Raw genomic sequence first — 22,414 nt, forward strand, 5'->3', positions numbered from 1 at the left:
GCCTTTTCGTTTAGTGAACAAGCGGGGAAATGATAAGAGGTGTACAGATGTACCTTGGAAGTCGAACTGAATCCGTTCTGGAAGTCCATTTGATTTCCAAAATGTTTGGAAACCAAAGTGCAGCTTCTGATTGGCAGCAGGAAGCTCCTGTAGCCAATTGGAAGCTGCAGAAGCCCCATTGGACATTCAGGTACCAAAGAACATTCACAAACTGGAACACTCAATTCCAGGTTTGCGGTGTTCGGGAGCCAAAACGTCCGAGTACCAAGGCAATTGGCATCCAAAGTACAACTGTATACAGTTCATGCACTGGGTGGAGGAAGGACATTTTTGTCCCTGTCTCATTATGTTGTAACTTGGGGATATCCAATGAAGCTGAGTGTTGGAAGATTCAGGACAGACAAAAGAGAGTTCTCCACACAGCACATAGTTAACTTGTAGAATTCACTCCCACAGAATGTCAAGATGGCCACCAATTTCAATGGCTTTAAAAGAGGATTAGAAAAATTGTTGGAGAAGAAGCTTATCTAGTTTACTAGCCATTTTCTGCCTCCACTGTCTGAGTCAGTATGCCTCTAAATATCAGTTGCTGCGAATCACAAGTGGGAATAATGTTATTGAATGGGCTTCCTATAAGCATCTGGTTGCATCTGTGAGAACAGAGTGCTGAACTCGATGAACCTTTGGACAAATACAGCAGGTTCTTCTGATGTTCATAAGGGCCACGCCAGCCCACAGGAGGCAATGTGCTGTTACAGCTGGGGACCAGAGTACCAAAGTCTGTTAGTGAATATTAGAAGCTAATAAACCGCAGTATTTGGATAATATTTGGGATACAAAGGGGAAATGCAAGCTGCAGAACTGTGCCAGACAAGGAATACATGGGTAAGTTTATGCAAACCATATTGGCTGAACAATGTGGAAAGAAGTACTGAGCCATTAAGGGCCACAGACAATGCAAAAGAACTGTCCTTCTCTTTGCCCCTCACTCCCAGTGAGAATTAGGGGAGGGGTGTAGTATCACAGGAAAATTTGTCCTTTTAGAAAGCTAAAGGTTTGTTGGTAAGGAGTAGGACAGAATTCCATGGGCTGCTATGGAGGAAAGCAGGAACACGATAAGTAAAAGTTGCTGCGGGAAATGGGATGTTAACCAGATTAGAGTGTGGTCTTGTCTTGAGATTGACCCTAGTCTTGAAGAGAACCTACCGTATTTTTCGCACCATAGGGCGCACCGGACCATAGGGCGCACCCAGTTTTTAGGGGGGGAATTCAAGAAAAAAAATCTTTTCCCCCCCCCGCAGCCCCAAAGAGCAGCGTACAGGCTGCACACAACCTCTCCCTGCCGGAGGGGTTGCGTGCAGCTATGGATCAAGCCAAGGCAGCGAGCGGGATGGATCCCGCTCGCTGTTTTGGCTTCCCCTTTAGCCCCGTGCAGCCTCTCCTTGGCGGAGGGGCTGCACAGGGCTTTCCTGGCTTTCCTGGGAGGCGGGGGGATTCCCCCACCTCCCGCAAAACCGGCAGAAGCCGCGCGCCTTTTAAAAGGGCTGCACAGCTTCTCCTGGCTTTCCTGGGAGGCGGGGGGATTCCCCCACCTCCCGCAAAACCGGCAGAAGCCGCACGCCTTTTAAAAGGGCTGCACGGCTTCTCCTGGCTTTCCTGGGAGGCGGGGGGATTCCCCCACCTCCCGCAAAACCGGCAGAAGCCGCGCGCCTTTTAAAAGGGCTGCACGGCTTCTCCTGGCTTTCCTGGGAGGCGGGGGGATTCCCCCACCTCCCGCAAAACCGGCAGAAGCCGCGCGCCTTTTAAAAGGGCTGCACGGCTTCTCCTGGCTTTCCTGGGAGGCGGGGGGATTCCCCCGCCTCCCGCAAAACCAGGCTCCCCCCCGCCAGCCTTCTAACCAAGTCGGGGGACAGCGGGAAGGGCGCGCTGCGCCCCTGCCGCTGTCCCCCGAGTTTGCGGGGCTGGCGACGGGGAGGAGCAGGCTTCTCCTCCCGCCAGCCTTGTAGCCAAGTCGGGGGACAGCGGCAAAGGCACGCTGCGCCCCTGCCGCTGTCCCCCGAGTTTGCGGGGCTGGCGATGGGGAGGAGCAGGCTTCTCCCCCCGCCAGCCTTGTAGCCAAGTCGGGGTACAGCGGCAAAGGCGCGCTGCGCCCCTGCCGCTGTCGCCCGAGTTTGCGGGGCTGGCGACGGGGAGGAGCAGGCTTCTCCCCCCGCCAGCCTTCTAGCCAAGTCGGGGGACAGCGGCAAAGGCGCGCTGCGCCCCTGCCGCTGTCCCCCGAGTTTGCGGGGCTGGCGACGGGGAGGAGCAGGCTTCTCCCCCCGCCAGCCTTCTAGCCAAGTCGGGGGACAGCGGCAAAGGCGCGCTGCGCCCCTGCCGCTGTCCCCCGAGTTTGCGGGGCTGGCGACGGGGAGGAGCAGGCTTCTCCCCCCGCCAGCCTTCTAGCCAAGTTGGGGGACAGCGGGAAGGGCGCGCTGCGCCCCTGCCGCTGTCCCCCGAGTTTGCGGGGCTGGCGACGGGGAGGAGCAGGCTTCTCCCCCCGCCAGCCTTCTAGCCAAGTCGGGGGACAGCGGGAAGAGCGCGCTGCGCCTCTCCCGCTGTCCCCCGAGCTTGTGGGGCTGGCGGTGGGGCTCTCCTGAAGCCTGGAGAGCGAGAGGGGTCGGTGCGCACCGACCCCTCTCGCTCTCCAGGCTTCAGCGAAAGCCTGCATTCGCACCATAGGACGCACACACATTTCCCCTTCATTTTTGGAGGCGAAAAAGTGCGTCCTATAGTGCGAAAAATACGGTACTCTCTAGAACTGCAGACATGCCCTGGGGCTAACGCTTGACTTAAGACCTGCCTGGAGCTGGCTCTGCTGCAGCTCAGCCCAAGCTGCCCCACTGCCCTCTTCTAGTTCACTAAATCCTGTAATTAATTAGCTGTGTCATCCCAGGAGTGTGGGCAGCTGCCAGCCAGCAGGTGCTGTGTTGGCGATGCCAAGTGCCTGTAGCAGTCCAAGTAGCAAGCTAGCCAGCCTCACAGCTGTAAGAATAAGAAGGAAGGAGGTAACCATTTGCACATAACTGTAGAAGAGTATGTCACTGAACAACAGATTCAATCCGAGTCCCAAACCCAGGTTAGGGACAGATTATTTTTTCTGTTACCCAGATGAAAGATCTTCCTCACCATTTGAAACTAGCTTTGCAGTGCCCCCTGCCGGGGAGACAATGGTATGCAGCAGTTAATTTCTGAAAACAAGTGTGTTGCCAGAATTTGAATTGCCCTCCAGAGCTTCTGACCTGAGTGTTCCTTCTCCCAATCCAAGGATGATCAGCTTCTAAGGGCTTACAGGTTAGCCGCTGTGTGAACTGTGTTTTCGAGGTACAATGCCTGGACCGTGCAGGTATCAAGTACTAAACAGAAGATTTATGTGTGACATGGGCACTACTTTTGGTGCTGTGGCACCCAGGCACCCTCAAATGTCCAGCCGCTGACATTTTGTTGTTTTTTTCAGGAACATCGATGGCTCTGAAGCTGATGTCCAAGGAGCGGACAGGGAGGCACGAGTTCCTGCGGGAATACTGTATTGCTCTCTGCCTCTCCTCACACCGCGCCCTTCTCCGAACCACTGGCATTGCTTTTGAGACATCTACACATTATGGCTTTGCACAGGAGCTGGCACCAGCTGGTGACCTTTGTGCCATCCTGAATTCAGGGGTACGAAGTGGGATGGAAACTTTGTGGGGCCTACAAATGGGAGAGTCTCAGCACAGGTGGGAAAGTAGGATTTATTTTGTGTATAGGGAAAGATTAAACATGCAAGCAATTGTAATCTAAAACTCAGAGTGAGCCTGCAGTGTAGCTCCAGCTTCCTCCTGGCTCTAATATGAATGGCTGAAACACACCCTAGCACATTGTTGTCAAAACTTGGATCTCCAGCTGTTTTCACCATCCCTGACCACTGGTCCTGTTAGCTAGGGAGACACAAGTTTGGGAAACATTGCAGCCTAGCATACTAATTAAATGCTGGTTCAACTGGCCACCTTTTTGTTCTTTAAAGTGCCACAGTACCTTTCCCCATTTTTATGTTTATCCTTTGCCTTCAGTGCTCCAGTGTTAAGCAGCTGATGATAATATAGCAAAACTGTTCTAAGGATTGGGGGGAGGGGGGAGGTGTCTAGGTGACATCATAGGTACCACTAGCCAGGCAATTACATCTACAGTTAGCTTCTTTCAATGAAAGGTCCATTTGCACTTGACTCAACGACGGTGCTTCCAAACTGGTCCCATTCCTCTGAAAGATGGAGGCTGGAGGGTAATCCTTTTCAAGAGGTACTGCTCATCTTTACCCCCTGCTCTCTTTTCTCTTTCTCAACAGGAGGGCCTTCCTGAGGTACAGGTGAAACGGTGTGCAGCCCAACTGGCCGAGGCGTTGGATTTCATGCATGGCAAAGGCTTGGTGCACCGGGACATAAAGCTGGACAATGTGATGCTTTTTGACAAAGAGTGTCGTCAGGTGAAACTGGGAGACTTCGGCCTCACACGAGTGGAAGGCACACAAGTGGCTGCTATGTCTGGCACTCTGCCCTACTCTCCACCTGAATTGTGCCTTTTGGAAGGCACCGAGACTTTGGCTCTAGACCCCAGCCTGGATGTCTGGGCCTTTGGCGTGCTACTGTTCTGTATTTGTACAGGTTGCTTCCCTTGGGATGTGGCCATGAGCCCTGACCCTCAGTTTGAGGAATTTGGCATCTGGCAGAACCGCACGGTGCCAGGGGAGGCTCCGGCCCTGTGGAGAGGCTTTACCACCCATCTCTTGGGTCTGTTCCGCCGCCTAATGGCCATTGACCCTAACCGCCGCAGTCCTGCTGTTGAAGTGCACAAGTACTTAGCTCTGCCTTGGCGGGTGGACAGCTGTGGAGGGACACAGAGTCCTCAAGATGAAGCTCTGAATACAATGGATTCAGGTGCCTTCCTCAATGACCCTATTGGGGGCAATACTAACCTGGGCAATAGATCTCAGGAGAATTGTCCAGGGGAAATACTGCCTGAGCTAATTCTCTGTGAGAAAACCCACACCATTCAGAATGGTCATAGCCCCGGAAGCAATCCCAGTCCACAGGAAGCCTCATGGCTAACTGAGCCTGGGCTCCAGCCCTGATTTTAGATAATCCTCTTCCATGAACATGCTGAAATGAGTTGAAAGACCCAAGTAAGGGAAATAAGACTTAGCAGTAGTTTGTTCAGTATAATGCCATCTCTGCTATTGGTCAGGTTGGATAGAACTAGCTAGTCAGTAACGGGTGATCTACTCCCTGCCAGAGAGATAGTGTGTAGTTGGGTAGCAATGGTATCAGCAGAACAACCTTTATTTCAATAGCAGGAACATCACTAGAGAAGATAACGGTTGCTTCCTCTTTAGCTGGATTAGCCAGAGATGCCTTCCTTTGTTCACTTACTTTTTGTGGAGCATCTAGGCAATGTCATTATTAAGGTGTTGCAGTCCAGAATTTTCTGTATCATCTCACCATGATTTTTTTTAGACAATTATGACAATTTTAAAGAAATAAAATATGATCGCTGGACCAGCCTGCCCGTGAGGAACAGGCAGAGTTCTGTTCCAGCTTCTCACAGCTCCTGTACCTTTAAAACAGGGATGGCTAACTCACAGGCCGGATCAGGACCACCAGGCCTTCAAGTCCACAACCTGATTTGGAAATCTCGCCTGCTCTTTAAGGAGCAGACGGGGCACTTAAATCTCCAGATTGAGGCATAAAATTCCTCTTCCTTCTCTTTAGATCCACCTATGGAGAGATAAAAGATCCCTCTGGCATCCCTTTAGAGGGGATATCTGGAGAGCAGTCATAGGAACCATTTCTCCCTGATCTTAATGCTCAACACCACAGTGCTGAGACCGGAGATTATCCCTCTACCTGATATTTAAGAGTAAAAGGCAACATGCCCACCCCTCAGTCCAGTCCTAGGGTGGGGAAATGCTGAGTTTTAATCTTAAAGAGCAAGCAGAAGGCTCATATCCAGCCTTAGCACTGTGATGGCTAGCATTAAGATCAGAGAGAAGTATAGGATAGGTTTTAGTGGGTAGGAGAGGATATATTAATTGCACCTTATCCCTCTAGGCCATGTGTATGGGGTGAACAGAGTTTTAAAATCCCACCCCAAACTGAACAATTAAAAGAATAGGAATTAGACTGTAAAACCTTATTTTTAGCAAGTCCAGCTATGAAGTAAGTTGGCTCTCCTTTCTTACCCTGCTCAATAAAGATTGGGCAACAACTCGGAAAGTAAGTTAAAAACTATAGCTTGTTTACTTATAATCTAGCATTGGTTCAAGCAATGGTAGCAATAAAAACTATTCAAGCAAAATACATTTGTAGTATAAACATCTTCAGTTATGCACCTAAAGCTGGAGTAAGTAGAGGCATATCTGCATCCATGGCTGTCAAAGGGAGAGAGAGGAACAGGAAGTACTGCATGCTCCTTCCTCTACAGGAGAGGGCGAGGGGAATGACATAACACAGAGCCCTCGCTGCCAATTTTAATTTGGTGGTCTGAGTATCTATCAGCAATACAGCTCTGTGGACATAGCCCCTTCTCATGCTAACTAAGCAAGAATATGTGTTTGTTAGGTTTTGCTGCTATCTCCCACAAGATTCCCACGGCTGCTATTTAGAGCTCCAGCACTAGAGTAGTGTGGATGGAAATGCTGTCCTTAACTTCACATAGTCCAAAAACAGCTGTAGGTTCTTCTTTGTCAAGAGGATCTTTAAAGCAGTGTCAGCGAACAGCTTGGCTTTTTTACTTATGGCAGACTAAACTGAAGGCTACAGGGAGATGAAACATATCCCTATAAATTTAAGGCTTAAAGTTTCAGCAGTTCCTCTTTTCAGATCTTGTTTTGCCCCCTGATTAGGGGATTGGTGCTAAATAACCTATTAATTGCCTCTTTAATTTACCATTCAGAATTACCCAAATGTCAGTTTCTGTTATTGCTTTAATTACTAGTTTCCTTCTGTTATATTTATTCCCACTCTCCAAATAGTGCTGTTTCACCAGTAAAGAAAAGAAAAGAGATCAGTAATCAAAACATCTTTCCTCAGAAACAGAAATTGTCAGTGGAGCAATTCTGAGAGACTATTCACGGGGTGATCATTCATCTCCCAGGTGCAATTAATAGGAAGCAATTGAACAAGCTGAACTGCAAGTAACAAACTTTTAACTGAATGGGACTTTCTTGGGGGTGAATATTATATGAGGATCTTGGCCACAAAGGAAGGGTGTTGCTGCATGATATAGTGCTATATTAATATGCTGGAAACTCCATTTTAATTACCCTTTCAACTATTTAGAGAAAAAGCAATACGTCAGCTGTACCAAAGGACTTTAAAAGCAAAGAAACCAGAATGCTTTATGTTTCCAGCAGACCAAGACCTGAGAGTAAATATATGGATTTTTAAAATATGATGAATGCAGGAAAAAACGGTTTGGCTTGTTAAAATAATGAATTATACAGGATATTATATGTATATTTATTGTACTGTATGGTTGATGAAATTTCTGTAATAAAATTGTTGCCAAGAAAGAAGGCTTAATTCTATGATGCTTCTGCACACTCAAGTGTAATGCAGTGTTTGTGTAGGTTAGACCTCAGAGTTTGTGTACATTACACACAAGCAGGAAAATATTTGACAATAATGCTATCCATGATATAACATTCTTTCATTTACATAGAAATAGGACACATCCGAGTAAACAAAAACGTTATGTGGGAACAAGATTTAGCAGTGTTTATGTCTGTATGTGAACTCTCTTGGTTTCTCTGGTCAAGACTCCATTAAGCTTGCCTACATCTTTTCACAACTAATTATTTTGCAAGATAAGAAATAAATTTCGTTGGGCAGAAGTTTGTTGGATGCTCACTGCATAGCCAAGTTGGACAACACAGAATGCTTAAAGCTTTGGTTCCTCCCCACCACAGTGTTGCTTCAGTATCTTCCTCAACCTATCCCAAGAGGCAGCCTGGGCAGCTGGCTCCTGAGGCCTCTTCACCAGCTTTGCCAGGCGATGATAGGCTGAGAGACGGTATCTGGAGATGTGCTCCATGAACAACAGGATCAACGTATCCTCTTGCTCAGCCACAAGACGGTATGTGGCCAGGGTCATCTCCAGAGAACACCAGGAGCTGTTGAGGGCCTGGTGGCTGATAACACAGATGGTCTTGTAGCTGCTGTAAAGACTCTCCATGATATTGTCCACAATGGCCTTGCCCACCACAAAGTCCTGGTTGTGGAGACAGAGCTTCAGGAAGGGGGGTCCCTTCTGCTCCAGATTGGGCACCAAGTGCTGTAACACCCACTCCTGGTCCTGACAGCTGTAGGACACAAAAGCATCATACTCAAACCTCTGGCCTTTTCTGTTATTCAACAGTCCATGCCACCATGCTCTCAGGATGTAGATCAGGAAAAGAAGCTCTGAGCCGCAAGTGGCTTTCAGGATAGGGAGTGAAATAAGGAGGAACAGCACCGAGGAGGTTGAAACAAAAAGGAGGAAGCCAACATCCTGACTACAGCTTGGCTTCTGCTGTCCCTACCACATGGTCTCAGAAAGAGGGAAAGAGTCCTGAAGGCCAAAACAGATGTTTTCTCCAGAACCTAAGATGGAGCTTTTCCCCTCTGACTCTGGGTGAGATCCTAATATTAGCATTAGAAATAGAAAAACTTGACTCCCTTTCACTGGAAAACACCAACCCAAGGTTCAAGAGCCAGACCTTCCCAGTCTGTGATTTGGCTTCCCGTTTCTCCCTCTGTTCTCTGTCACTGTCCCGGATATTTTTCAAAACCTTTGATGCTGTAAAGTATGATGCCTGTCGCTCTCTGGAGAAATTAGCACTTTGATTCTATACAAAATGCCCCAGCTCCAGCTTTTAGATCTTTCTCTAAATAACCTCCACTGGGGCCTATGCCCACCAGTGTATAAGAGGATGAATTTCACCTCTAAGCTGCAGATTATGAATTTCTCAGGAAATAATGTCAGCAACCTCCAAGCCTACGCCTTTTCCTGCCTGCCATATTTACAGGAGCTCTTACTCTATGCCAGCAATATTGAAAGGATAGATTCAATGGCATTTTATGGACTTCATCAACTTAAGGTACTCAATCTGGAAAACAACTACATTATTCATTTGACAAATCATTCCTTTTCTTCCCTCTCCAGGTTGGCCTTCTTGAACCTAAGGCATGACCCAATTGAAGTGCTGACAACATACTTCTCTCAAGGTCTCAATATGCTGAGAGAACTACAATTTGGTTTTATAAATTATGGTGACCTGGATGTGGGCTTTTGAATCCCTGGCCTTGAAAATCTTGAACTTCTATCCAAATCCAGAGTTAGATTTAGAAGACAAAGCATGGAGATGTTTTCCACTTTGGAGAAATTAACACTCAAGTGTAATCAGCTTGAAGTGGACTCATGCAAATCGCTCTTTTTCCCCAAAGTAAAGGAACTTTATTTGTCAGGATTCATTTTTTCCTGTAATACCTCTAGGCCTTTTTTCCATGATTTCCCTCTCCTAGAAAAACTTCACCATAGTGTTATCGTACAGGGTTCTTACAGGGGAAACTTCAACTTTTCCCATTTATCAAACCTAAGGGTCTTGGTGGTTTTTAAGCTTGCAGATGCAATTAAAGATATTCCTAAAGCTGATGCCCAGTTTCTCTTCCAGAACCTCACTCACCTGGAGGTATTGCACTTGATGGAATCGGGCCTGGAATATGTATCCCCTGTTTTATTCTGGGACATGAAGAGTTTGCAGCTTCTTGTGTTGCAAAGTGAATTAATCCTTACCCTAGATGCTAGCTTTCAGGATCAAATGGGGCAACTAAGGTACTTTTACCTGAACACAGGCAACTTTGGGTGCTACTGTTCCAATGCCTGGTTTGTCAGCTGGGCATCAGGAAAGAAAGACCTTTTTGCAGTGGCATAGCGTGGTTTGTCAGCACCCGGGGCAAGGCAAGTAATTTGCGCCCCCTAACCCATGGATTTGCGCCCCCTAACCCTAACCCTAACCCCCAGATGTTGCGCCTGGTGCGGCCAGCCCCCCTGCACCCCCCACGCTACGCCACTGCCTTTTTGTATCTATTGTACACCCACTGAGGTGTCAGCAACTGACAATGGCACTGAAATCTCAGGAGTTCTTGCAATTTGTTGAGCACAATTGCATCCTGAAGATAGACTTCATTCTCTTTATGGCCACTTCCTCTCTGATCCTCTTCCTCATGTCATTCCTATTGATTCATGTCACCTGTGGTTCAGAGCTCTTCTTCCTCATCTACATACTACGAGGCTGGTGGCATAGACTGTGTGGTGAAATAGAGAAAGGCAAGAGGTTTGAATATGATGCCTTCGTGTCTTACTGCAGGCAGGACCAGAATTGGGTCCTTCAGAACCTGGTACCCAACCTAAAGCGCAATGGTCCTCCCTTCCTGAAGCTCTGTCTACACAGTAGGGACTTTGTGGTGGGCAAGGCTATTGTGGACAATATTATGGACAACCTCTACAGAAACCGGAAGGCCATCTGTGTGATCAGCCCACACTCCCTGTGCAACCATTGGTGTTCTCTGGAGTTGAGCCTGGCTACGTACCGACTCTTGGCAGAACCAGATGACACACTGATCCTGGTGTTCTTGGAACGCAGGTCCAGGTATCAGCTTTCATCTTACCATCGGTTGGCCAAGCTGGTAAAGAAGAAGACCTACATAGACTGGCCTGAGAAGCCAACAGCTCAGCTTGTCTTTTGGGATAGGCTGAGGAAAAGTCTTAAGCAGCCCTGTGGTGATGAAGAGGGGCAATCTGAAGAAAGTGCTACTTTAAATCTCTGAACTGTAGTTATAACTGCCAAATCTGCAAGATTAGGACATTTATTCTATTCAGGGTCGTCTGTCACCCCCCCCCCCTGAAATAGCTTCAAAGTATTTTCTATATAATGTTTGCTCCATATTTGTTTCCAATATTTCAAATGAAGATATACCGTAGTTGGGATAATGCCATGATTACTTAATAATACTTCCCCTACCCCTTTCTTTCCTGATGTCTTTTAGCTCTTCTTCTCTGAAAAAAAAGGTAGTTGAAACTTTGCTTACTATTTTTTTTAAAAAAAGGATTAAAAAATCTTAGATTTTGAAACAGAATACAGTGGTGCCTCGCAAGACGAAATTAATTCGTTCCGCGAATTTTTTTGTCTAGCGAATTTTTCATCTTGCGAAGCACGGTGGTAAAGCTTGGCTTGGATGAGATCTCTTCAGAGGGACCAATGAGCCTTTCTCCTATACGAAGTACCCTAGGGAATCAGTTATTTGTACTGGAGATAACCCTGAAGAAAATTAATTTCTTAAACAGTGTCATGCACTTGTCATCTCTGAAAACACACAACCACAGCTGTTTCCCCTCTCCCAGCCAGTGTTCCAGAAGTGCACCTGACAAACACAGATCTAGAGAACCTTGTAAAAATAAAAGCAGAAAGGAAAAGAGAAATCTTCCACTTCCAGACCTCTTCTACTGCAACCCTTCATGTGAGTTGCTTAATGTGGACAACAAAACCTGAAGTGACACACTCACTGCTTTGTTTCCTGGAGATATGGGAGTCTTACCTCACATATGAGAAGGCCTACTGCCATCTTCTGGCACAAAATAGTATAAAGTCTTTATTAGCAAAGAGTGGGCAAGAGGAATGTTTGTCTTGCACAGTGCAATTCTTAAATTCTTTGGTTCATAGTGAACACTTGGTAATCTCCCCAGGCCTTGTCTGAAGTTGTGCTATGCCAAAATCTCCCCTCCATTGCCCCCTCCCACCTCCTGTGAAAGAAGTTTCCATTTCTGTCCCTTTGCCAGGGCACCTTTGGATTTGGGTGGGTGTGGGGTTTTGAGCTTATCATCTCAACTAAAGATCGTGAGAGTGGGGGCATCTTTCCAGTCAGTATTTCTTCACCATTCTGCGACCTCCCTGGTTATCTCTGCTTCCTGACCTGGAAAAGACTCACAAGAGGAGTTACCTCATGTCTTCCTCCAGGCTTTAACTATACCATGGGAACCTGGGAAGGATGCAGAATGCAGTGCACTGGTGATATGATTTGTGGAAGGAAAGAAAGGACTCCTTGGTGTTACAGGAAGTTTTATAATGATTTGGGGTGGGGTTGCCCCTCCAGCACGCAGTGTGTACCCCCCCCCTTTGTTCACAAACAATGTCTCCTCAAAGCACCACATAATACACGACCAACGTTGTTCTGCTCTGGGAAAAGATGGCTACAAAGGGGGGACTTGGGAAACTGGTAAACGACAACCATAATTCCTGAAACCTGGGATCAGGTACACAGCAGCCTCTTGCATAAGAGATAATCACTGGCATCCTGGCAAATGGGTGCCAGACAGGTAGTCATCCTGTGGACAATAGCAACCCATCCAGGAATGGATTAGATCAGGGGTCAGCAAACCTTTTCAGCAGGGGGCTGGTCCACTGTCCCTCAGACCTTGTGGGGGGCTGGACTATATTTTGAAAAAAATAAACATGAATGAATTCCTATGCCCCACAAATAACCCAGAAATGCATTTTAAATAAAAGCACACATTCTACTCATGTATTTAATTTAATTTTATTTATTTATTTACGGCTATTAGCCCACACATTCTACTCATGTAAAAACACGCTGATTCCCAGACCATCTGCAGGGCGGATTTAGAAGGCGATTGGGCCGGATCCGGCCCCTGGGCCTTAGTTTGCCTACCCATGGATTAGGTTCTTGGTCAGGACAAAGAGGTGTGATTAACTTGGTTGGGAAAACCAGGAGCTTGTAAATATTTCTTTTGTCTTACTTGATGGGTATGAGGTGGAGGTCAAGGGAAAGATGGGGGCAAACCTGATACTCAGGTTTCTGTCACCAGACTCTCCCAATTTGTGATGTATTTGTGATGTATGTACAATGTAATTTTAGGGGTGTTGTGGGTATCTTTGTAAAACTGGGATTCGGGTAGGTAGCAGTGTTGGTCTGATGCAGTTGAAATAAATTAATTTTTTAAAAAAATGTCCAGTAGCACCTTAGAGACCAACTAAGTTTGTTCTGGGTACAAGCTTTCACGTGCATGCACATATCTTCAGATACCGTATCTGAAGAATTGTGTATGCACACGAAAGCTTATACAGTGGTACTTCTGTTTACAAACTTAATTCGTTCTGGAGGTCCGTTCTTAACCTGAAACTGTTCTTAACCTGAGTTACCACTTTAGCTAATGGGGCCTCCCACTGCCGCCGTGCCGCTGCTGCACGATTTCCGTTCTCATCCTGGGGCAAAGTTCTTAACCCGAGGTACTACTTCCATGTTAGCGAAGTCTGTAACCCGAAGTGTTTGTAACCCGAGGTGTTTGTAACCCGAGGTACTACTGTACCCAGAACAAACTAGATGGTCACTATGGTGCTACTGGACAATTTTTTAATTTTTTAATTTTTTAATTTATTTTGATAAAAATGTACCCAGTGTACCCAGAACAAACTTAGTTGGTCTCTATGGTTCTACTGGACAATTTTTTAATTTATTTTGATAAAAGTGGGAGCCATCTTTTGTTCTGGGCTTTTTCCTACTTCACCCATGTGGCGCCCGTGTGGGTGGAAGTCCTGTTGCAACAGTCCTTTAAAATAAAGACCAGGCCTACTGGCTGCTGTTTTGCTCCTATATTCCTGGCTGGTGTCTTTGCTTGGCAATCCAAGTGAGCCCAAGGATTTCCCTACAACATTGGCCACCTCAAAAGTAAGGGTAGGCATGGCAGAAACAACAACAACCCTGCTCTCTACCCACGAGAATTTGACTAAAGTTTCTTTTCCCCTTTGAAAAGTTTCTGTTCTCATTGATCAATGGAGAATGGTATAAAATAAACCACACACTACTGCAGGAGAATGGTTTGGCACAGAACTAGTTTGAATGGTAGGCTGGAATAATCCCAGTGCAGTTCTGTCAGGTCTATCCCTTGGGCTGTGCCCCCACAAAGACATACATGTTGATGTAGATCATGGATTCCATGTGTGTGTTAGTGTCCCTTCACATATGAGCACCTTCCATTTTATGCCTCTTGGTGTTTCCCATCCACACTAGTGGGTGGTGCTTGATGGGCTATATTAATCCTGAATGTTGTTGCCTCCTGCCCTCGGTTAGTACTTTCCCACCCAAAGTCCCAGAAACCTGAGGCTAGTTGTGGGCATTTGTTTAGCTGGGTGCATGGCTTTAATTTTTAAAAAGGAAAAAATACAAAGTTTTCCAATATACCACGTTTGCATAAAACCACAGTAAAAAAATAAAATGAAATATGTGCATTGCTCAAAGCCAGGCAACCATTTGGAGTAGCTGGCATGAAAAGCTGTCGTTTCCTTTTCCTCCCCCTTTCTTTTCTCACCTCAACCTGCTGGTGTCTTTGTCTGACAATCCAAGCCATCCCAGTTTCTGATTTGATCCTGGAATTTTCTGCTTTTCCTTAGGATACCCCTATTTTCATCAGAGAAATGTGGGAGGGTATGGAGTTATGTGACCCTGGAGCCAAGGAGATATGCAACTATACAATCTTTAGAAGACATCTGAAGGCAGCCCTGTATAGGGAAGATTTTTAATGTTTTATCATGTTTTCATATATGTTGGAAACCACCCAGAGTCAATGGGGCAACCCAGTCAGAAGGGCAGGATACTACTACTACTACTACTACTACGATGATGATGGTGGTGGTGGTGGTGGTGGTGATGATGATGGAAAAAGATGTCCCTATTTTCATCAGAGAAATGTTGGAGGGTATGTGTTCACCACTTCAGAACATCTGTAACACCAAAGTTACAGAAAGAGAGAACTGTTGTTCTGGAAAGAGTAAGCTTATTTAATAATGACTAGTAAAGGCCCTTCAGTATAAGGCTAGTCAAGTCTTTGAGGGCTTCTCCAACAAGGAAGGCCAGGAGGTGTGTGTACATGGCACCATCTAGTAGAAGACCATTCCCACTAAGAGGGGCGCTTGGATGCACAGGGGTGTTCATTCCCACTGTTAATGGTTGGTGTGGCTTTGGATGCTGATAGCCTGGGAGTAAAGCCAAAAGATTCCGGAGCCATGAGCTCTGAAGAGATGACCTCAGAGCACAAGAGGCCCTGTCAGTCGGCAATGGCAGCAGCTGGCTATACTCAAGCTGGCAATTGAAAAAAGGATCCTAAAGGGAGTTGCTAGTCTGCCCCCATAGTTCTCTCATCTTCTCTCCACCTGCTAGGAGGGGGAGCTGGTAAAAGGGTAGGTGAGGGGAGAGGGCCTCACTGTCCGTTGGAGATTTATCACCAGCAGGAGGTGGGAAGAATGCTTTGAAATGCTTCAGAAAGGGGATGCCCTGCTCCATCTTCTCTGAGGTGAACTTAGGAATCCGGTCCTAAGTACAAGGCTATACTAGCTATGGAAGGCCATTCTTTAGAGCCTCCTACCACTACATGTTTGAAACATGACACTAATAGTTAAACATCTACATAACTCTTACCCTTTCAGTGGCAAAATGAACCCTGAGCTCGAGTCACCTGTGGAGCTGCAGGGAAGCATTCTGGTCCCATCCGTCAGCTAAGGGATGCTTGAATTGTGCGATTTCAGGATTTGCATACTGCAGCCTGTTGTAAGCTGCCTTGAGGACCATTCAACCAAATGACAGGATATAAATCTTGTCACTAATGAAGCAAAATCCAGTTAATATGTAGATTAACTCCACCCCTTTCCCCTATACAGAAATAAAATAACATTCCCGTGCCACCTCAGCTCATTCTTGTCTTTTTCATTCGACCACCATTTTAAACAGCTAAACTAAACAAAAGCGCACATAATTACTTCTAATATAACCTATCAACAAAACAAAACTTTGGAAGGTAAATTTAATTCTCTATAGATAGACCCACACACCTATATGTCACTGTTGGGCTTTAGGATTTGGCAGACACCATCACTCCACCAAATGGATGAAGGTCAGTATAGAAATTTAATTAATAAATAGTTATAACAGCCTGCTCTTCGTTGCTGAATCAGAGCAAATGTCAATGGGGTTTTCCACAGACTGACGTTTGCTCTGATTCTGTGTTAAAGAGCAAGTTTCCATTTGGGGCAAATGGAAAACCACTCTTGGACCTGGGCCTAGTAGAAAGCACTGGACATGCAGAAAACCTCTCTAGAACTCAGACAAGCAAAGTGTGGATGAGCCCTATATAGGACCATAAAGACCTGGTTTGAAACCTCCTTGCAGCCGTGAAACTTGTTAGATGATCTAGGGCCAATCCCTAACTCTTAGCCTCATCTATCTCACAAGGTTGTTGTGAATGGGTGGGAGGAGATGGGGCACACCATGTATGCCACCTTGAGCTCGCTGGAAAATGTAGAGCTGCCTTAAAACTGAATAAAAATGCTGGCCCATCTAGTTCAGTGCTGCCTACTCTTACTCTTACAGCAGATCTTCAGGGTTTCAGATGGGAGTCTTTCTGAGTCCTACCTTGAAATGCCAAGGCACAAACCTGGGTCCTTCTAAATGCACAGTATGTGTTCCACTGGTAGGTCACAGCTCCTGCCCTTGTAGAAATGACAGGCTATAAAGAATAATAGAAGCCTTCCATGCCTCACAAAACTACCCCATATTTTCTACAGTGTTTTCAAGACTTTTACGTTGGTGTAACTGTTGTAACGTTGGAAAGCATCCAACAGGAAGTTTGACCATACGAGATCCATAAAGATGCAAAAGAAGTGGGTGCAGAACGCTACCATCTCCTGCTCATTTTGGTGAATTGTGTGCAGGAGAACTTCCCAGTTGGATGCTGTGCCTCTTTGACCATTTCTTGGCTTGTTTCCCTATCTGCTTGCATGTTTTGGACGTTAGTAGGGAAACATTGCATTAGATGTGATTACAGCAGGAGGAACAGAGCACCAGTCATCCCTTTGAACTATATCATCCCCCACCCCCAAGCCTGGGCAGCTGTCGGGGTGACACTCTATCCAGATCATTCAATGGCTAATTGAAAAGCTTAACAATGACCTCAGCTTCTGATGGATCAACAAACAGCCACCGGACTGTTACACATTCCTTGCTGTGATGGAGTTAAGCTGCCTGAACTAAACTGAAGGTTTTGCTGAGTCTCTGCACATTAGATGCAGTTTGAGGAAGGGGCAATCGTGGTGGTGCTACCTATGCTGTCCGATTAAGAGTTGACACAATGCAAAGAGATCACTGGGAGCAATACAGAAAATGTAAAGACTAGGAGGACGTTTCCCCTAGACCACAGAAAACCATTGGAGATGTTTCTTAATATTTATTCATTTTTATTTTATTTATTTCATAAAATTTATATACCACTTGATTGTAAAAAAAAACACCAAACCAAAAACCCCCTCAACAGGTTTATAAAACAATATAAAATCAAGAAAAAAATCACAGCCATACTTCCAAATACTAAAACAGATTATGTAGTTCAATTTTCACCCTTCTTATTCTGAAAGGGGTCAAAGGTGGGTAACCTTTGGTGCAAAACGTGCTGCTGAAACAAGATAAAACAAAATAAAACAAGATAAAACAAAAACTTCCTGTCATAAAATTACGCCGCGTCTGTTTAACCGAGTGCCAATCTAAAGAGAAATGTTTTAAAGGTGCCTGGAAACAATAAATGTTTGTGCTTTTCTGGATCTTTATGAGAAGCTTATGGCTAAGAAGTAGAAGAACCATTCCTGCTTTTGAATACACACTAATAGCCCAGTCTTCAGATTACTACTTCTTCACACAGCACATAGCTATACTGTGGAATTTTCTCCCCTAAAGGGCAGGGATGGTTACCAACTTGGGTGCCTTTAAAAGAGAACTATACCAATTCATTGAGGGTAAGGCATTTAGTGGCTGCTAGCCATGATGGCTGTTTTCTATCTTCACTGTCAGAAAGCAGTTGATGGAAACCACAGGAGGGAAGCGTGCTGTTGTGCTCAGACCCTCCTTGTTTGTTTCCTGCAGGCAGAGCCATAAATACAGTGGGGGCAGGGCGGGTAGCCATTTTCTTTTGCCCCAGGTGAAGACTCTAAAGGGGTGCCACTGAGGCTCCAAGCCTGTGTGTGTTTGCGCACGCAAATATGCATGGTGTTGGTGGTGCCAAACTGGGTCTTTGATCTGGGTGAAATAAAACCTAGTTTCGCTCCTGCCAACAGGCATCTTGTTGGCCAATGTGAGAAGAGGATTCTGAACAAGATGGACCACTGGCCAGATCAGGCTCCTGTCATGTGCAAAGAAAGATAAAAAGAGAGCCAATATAAGAAAACTTTCTTTTGAACAGAGGATGAAAGAAGGCATTAAAGCTGCCAAGAACTTCCAGAGGATCTGTTTATCAAACATTCATCCTGATTTGTTTGTAAGGAGATTAGAGAACGTCAGCCATTTATTGAGCACTGATTCTGATTTGTCTGTGGAGAGGTTAGGAAATGTGGAATCAAGCAATCATTATCCCACACTTTCTCATTGCAAAAAGTGAAATTTGGGTACTGGGGTGGGGAGAAGATTTATTATGCAAGTGCTCCAAATTTACTTCAGTTGCACAACTTGAATACGCCAGTATGTGACTGTCTTCTACCTGAAAATAGCAACAGCTTAGAAGTGCTCAGTGTCAAGCACAGAGCTGTGGAGCTTTGAAAACAAGAAGTGTGAAGTTTATGGAAGACATTCTGAGAGTCAGTGTAGGCAGACGCATAGCATGACTATAGTAATGGGAGAAGCATCAGTTTCATAGATATTATAAATTTCCCCAGAGAGGGAAGGCATTCAGGGATTGATTCAAACTGGGGCTCCTAAGCCCAGCTGCGCAGAATTATAAAATGATATGAACAAAGACATCTCTTTGAGAGCCATGGCAATAGATAATAGGCAAGTACACAAACCCAAGTTTAGCATAACAAGAAAAGAAGAATATTATGTGTGCTAATCTAGAAAAGATTCAGACAGTGGCCTATGAAAATTTTATTATATTTTGTTAAAATCAGCCTTGAAGATGCAACTTGACTCATAATTAAAATAACCTTCACAAAAAGAGAACCAGGTATACGATGTGTGTCCTAAAACTTTGCCTCTACAGCATTGCCTGTCTCTGAGTACCTCACTGAATGTAAAATTCAGTGCATTTCTAAACCCAACATGATCATACTGCTGTCTTCAACCCTGGCATTCTACTCTGTTTTGAACACAGCATGTTCATGAAGCAAAAGCCCATTAATATTTTTCTAAGTCAATTAATGGCAACGTAATTAACCAGTTATAGTATGATTGTAGCAGAACTTCTCTGTGATAGGGAGAACTCAATGCTACAGTAAGATTGTCAAAGGTCAGACGGGGTGTATGTGAAGGACACAACATTAACAAACAAATATTTGGCAGCCAGGAATCACCAGGTAAAGCTCTTCATGACAAAAAGATGATAAGCATTAGTAGAAGTTCTTTCAATTTGTGGTAGGGGCAGTGGGATTGCACACACTGTCTCTGCTCCAAAACTTATTCATATTTCAGTTTGGGCAGGTTGAGGGTAAATTGTCTTTTCGATGTTGTCTTTTACAACAAGAGATACTGTTTCAATATGAAGGTAGCTTATTCTGGTTTGTTTTGTTTTGTTTTGTTTTTAACATTTTCAGCTGCTTTGCTCTTTTGGGTAGAAATTATGATCCAACCAGAAGGTTTCCAAGCCTTGGATGCAATTTTAAAAATGCTTTCCCAAATTAGAACTGCATCAGGATGAAAAATGGGTTGCTCCGTGAAGAATTGCAGGAACACTTACAACTGAAGAGGCAGCTAAAGGTTCTGCTTGCCTAATCAAATTCCATCCTGGATTTCTGTTTGATCTTTTCTGCCAGATCACGTATTTCATAAAGGAAAATGCTGGCTCTTCCAAGTCTCGTGCCTGAACATTGATGGAATAGACTCTTTGCACTCTGCACCTTGGGAACATTTCCATCCACCTGCTGTTGTGCTAACCAGATGAATGATGAGATTAGCACTTGCTGAGAAAGAGCTCGACCTCCCTTATAGCAAGGCGAAAAGAGATCTGGTGCAAGGGAAAGAAGCCAAGATGGACCAGCAAGACTGCCAGCAACCTGGGCTCTTACGGCGGTAGGATACAAAAGGTTGCCCTTCTTGAGGTGTGGGTGAAAGTGAAACACAGCTGCTTCCAGTTTATGAGGAAACAATTTGCCTTACCAAATGCTAATGCCTTCTTAGTAACACTCAAGCTCCGGTGAAATTCTTGAAAGAGTCATTTTATCTCTGGCCACTTCCAGGTAGCTCGCCTCCGGATAAACTGCTTATTGAGCATTCATTCTGGTGTGTTCTCACAGTTTGTAGGCAGGTTAGTTTAGTGGTTGCTTATTGAGCATTCATTCTGACTTGTTTTCAGGGAGGTTATATGACATGGCATCAAGCATTTTTTATCCCATGCATTCCAGTCAGGGCTTTTTTCAGCTGGAACTCACCGGAACTCAGTTCCGGCACCTCTCAGGTGGACGCCATTGCCATTATAAGAGAAAGAAGGGAGGTGTTCATAGTGAGTTCCGGCACCTCTTTGCCTAGAAAAATAGCACTGATTCCAGTGCATTTCTCGTCATTCTCCTTATCACAAAACGTCTGATAGGAGGGAGCAAGTTTGTTGCACAAGAATGACAAATCCACTTCAGTTAAGCAACTTTATGTAACTTATGTATACAGCTTTCAGAGAATGCTCAAGATGCACCTCTTTTAACACTTGTTATGTTTTTAGGACCCACTTCATTTTATGGCTGTAAGTTGTTTCAAGTTGTTTCTAATATCATGTTTTAATGTTGCCACCCTCCATGGGACCTTAGGGTGAAGGGAGGGTAACAGTAAAAATAGTAAAAATAATAGTGTTATGAAAGTTGGGTGCCTCGCCCTCTCTCTGTCGAGTGGTAACAACAATCCATGGGGTTCCAGGTACTCACCCAGGGTCTGTGTTCCTTTGGAGAACTGAGACATGGCATAGACTGTTGTAGCTTTAAGAAATATGGTCTATTCACCTATTTACATCTTCAGTCTGCAAGAAGGGAGTCCAGATCTTACAGCATGGTCATTTCAAGAGGGGTTTGTCCCCCACAGCAGTACAGCCAGCCTTCAGCCAGCCAGCCCAAGATGGATTCCAGTCTTTTTTCCTTGCTTCTTCTTTCCTAAACACCTTGCTAAAAGACTCTCTTTTTCACACCAAGTTACCCTGGCAACCTTCTAAACCCCCAGTCTCTGTTCACACCTCAGGGCAAGGGGAAAGACAGTTCTCTTGCATTTCCAATGCCTCTCAATGGCCCCATATTGTTTCTTAATGGCCCTAGCTTAGCCAGGCCGTGTTTTTTTGTGTTGTTTTTTTTTGCAATGGGAATTCCTCTGCAGCTTGTATTTCTCCCTTCACATCCCAAATAATCAAAATCCTACCATTTATCAATTTTTAGGGTTTTGCCCCCCCCTCCCCAATGGTCAACAACAAACAATAGCAACAACCTGAATTTGCTGGTATGCATATTCCACTCAAAAATACCAGTCATCTGTATAAACGAATAGTATACAGAAAGTGGGATATTTTGTCATTATCTCATCTTTGATCTTCATATTGTTGCACTTTCATCTTACATTTTCCATCTGCCTCCTGCCATTTGGGCAGATGCAGAGCGTGCTGGCAGCACATTGTGTAAGATGTCAGAATGCTGCTTTCCAGCTGCCTCCAGACTGAGGAAATAGTGACAGGATAGCTATAAGTGCCAAATGAGAGGGAGGAAGGTGAGCAGTGAATATCTAAAAGGCCTAGTTGCTAAGATTATCAGCTGTGCATCCAAATCCTAAATAATCAAGAGCCTAGGCCAAGGCAAGAATAAGAGAGATAGATAAACTAGTGGATATCTTTTCCTTCTCCTTACTATCAAGGCTATAGAGAGAATAAGAGCTATAGATAGACTGGTAGATGTATTTTCCATCTCCTTATTAGTGATTCCAGTTACCACTCATCTGAAACACTCAACACAGGCAACCTTCACAGCTAATATTTTTCCCCTACATTGCATGTCACTTCCAACAGTAAATAAGATGCACTGGGTTTATTTATAATATATATATAGTGGTACCTCGGGTTACAGACGCTTCAGGTTACAGACTCCGCTTACCCAGAAGTAGCACCTTGGGTTAAGAACTTTGCTTTGGGATGAGAACAGTAATTGCGCGGCGGTGGCGCAGTGGCAGCGGGAGGCGTCATTAGCTAAAGTAGTGCTTCAGGTTAAGAACAGTTTCAGGTTAAGAACAGACCTCCAGAATGAATTAAGTACTTAACCCGAGGTACCACTGTGGTTATCTCTCAATTTATCATCCTAGCAACC

The 22,414-nt window shown here is 45.2% G+C and overlaps 2 protein-coding genes across 5 annotated transcripts in view; both read left to right on the forward strand.

The window, feature by feature from the left end:
- LOC310691015 (putative serine/threonine-protein kinase SBK3) overlaps positions 1 to 7,579 on the forward strand; it is a 28,060-nt gene extending 20,481 nt beyond the window's left edge. For all 4 annotated transcript variants that reach the window (XM_083470602.1, XM_083470601.1, XM_083470600.1 and 1 more), the window contains 2 exons: positions 3,494 to 3,696; positions 4,358 to 7,579. In XM_083470602.1, coding sequence (XP_083326728.1) covers positions 3,494 to 3,696; positions 4,358 to 5,140 — 986 coding nt within the window. In that variant the 3' untranslated portion in view covers positions 5,141 to 7,579. The remainder of the gene's footprint in view (positions 1 to 3,493; positions 3,697 to 4,357) is intronic.
- Positions 7,580 to 7,943: 364 nt separating this feature from the next.
- Positions 7,944 to 11,138, forward strand: LOC310692511 (toll-like receptor 12; the record flags this gene model as incomplete). The annotated part of the gene is given in 5 exon segments (XM_083473456.1): positions 7,944 to 8,079; positions 8,542 to 8,883; positions 8,886 to 9,337; positions 9,341 to 9,970; positions 10,131 to 11,138. Coding segments are annotated over 5 exon segments (2,304 nt in total). The 3' UTR covers positions 10,875 to 11,138.
- Between the last annotated feature and the right edge of the window lie 11,276 nt (positions 11,139 to 22,414).

This window comes from Podarcis liolepis (genome assembly GCF_965112155.1).
Source record: "Podarcis liolepis genome assembly, chromosome: 13".
Lineage (NCBI taxonomy): Eukaryota > Metazoa > Chordata > Lepidosauria > Squamata > Lacertidae > Podarcis > Podarcis liolepis.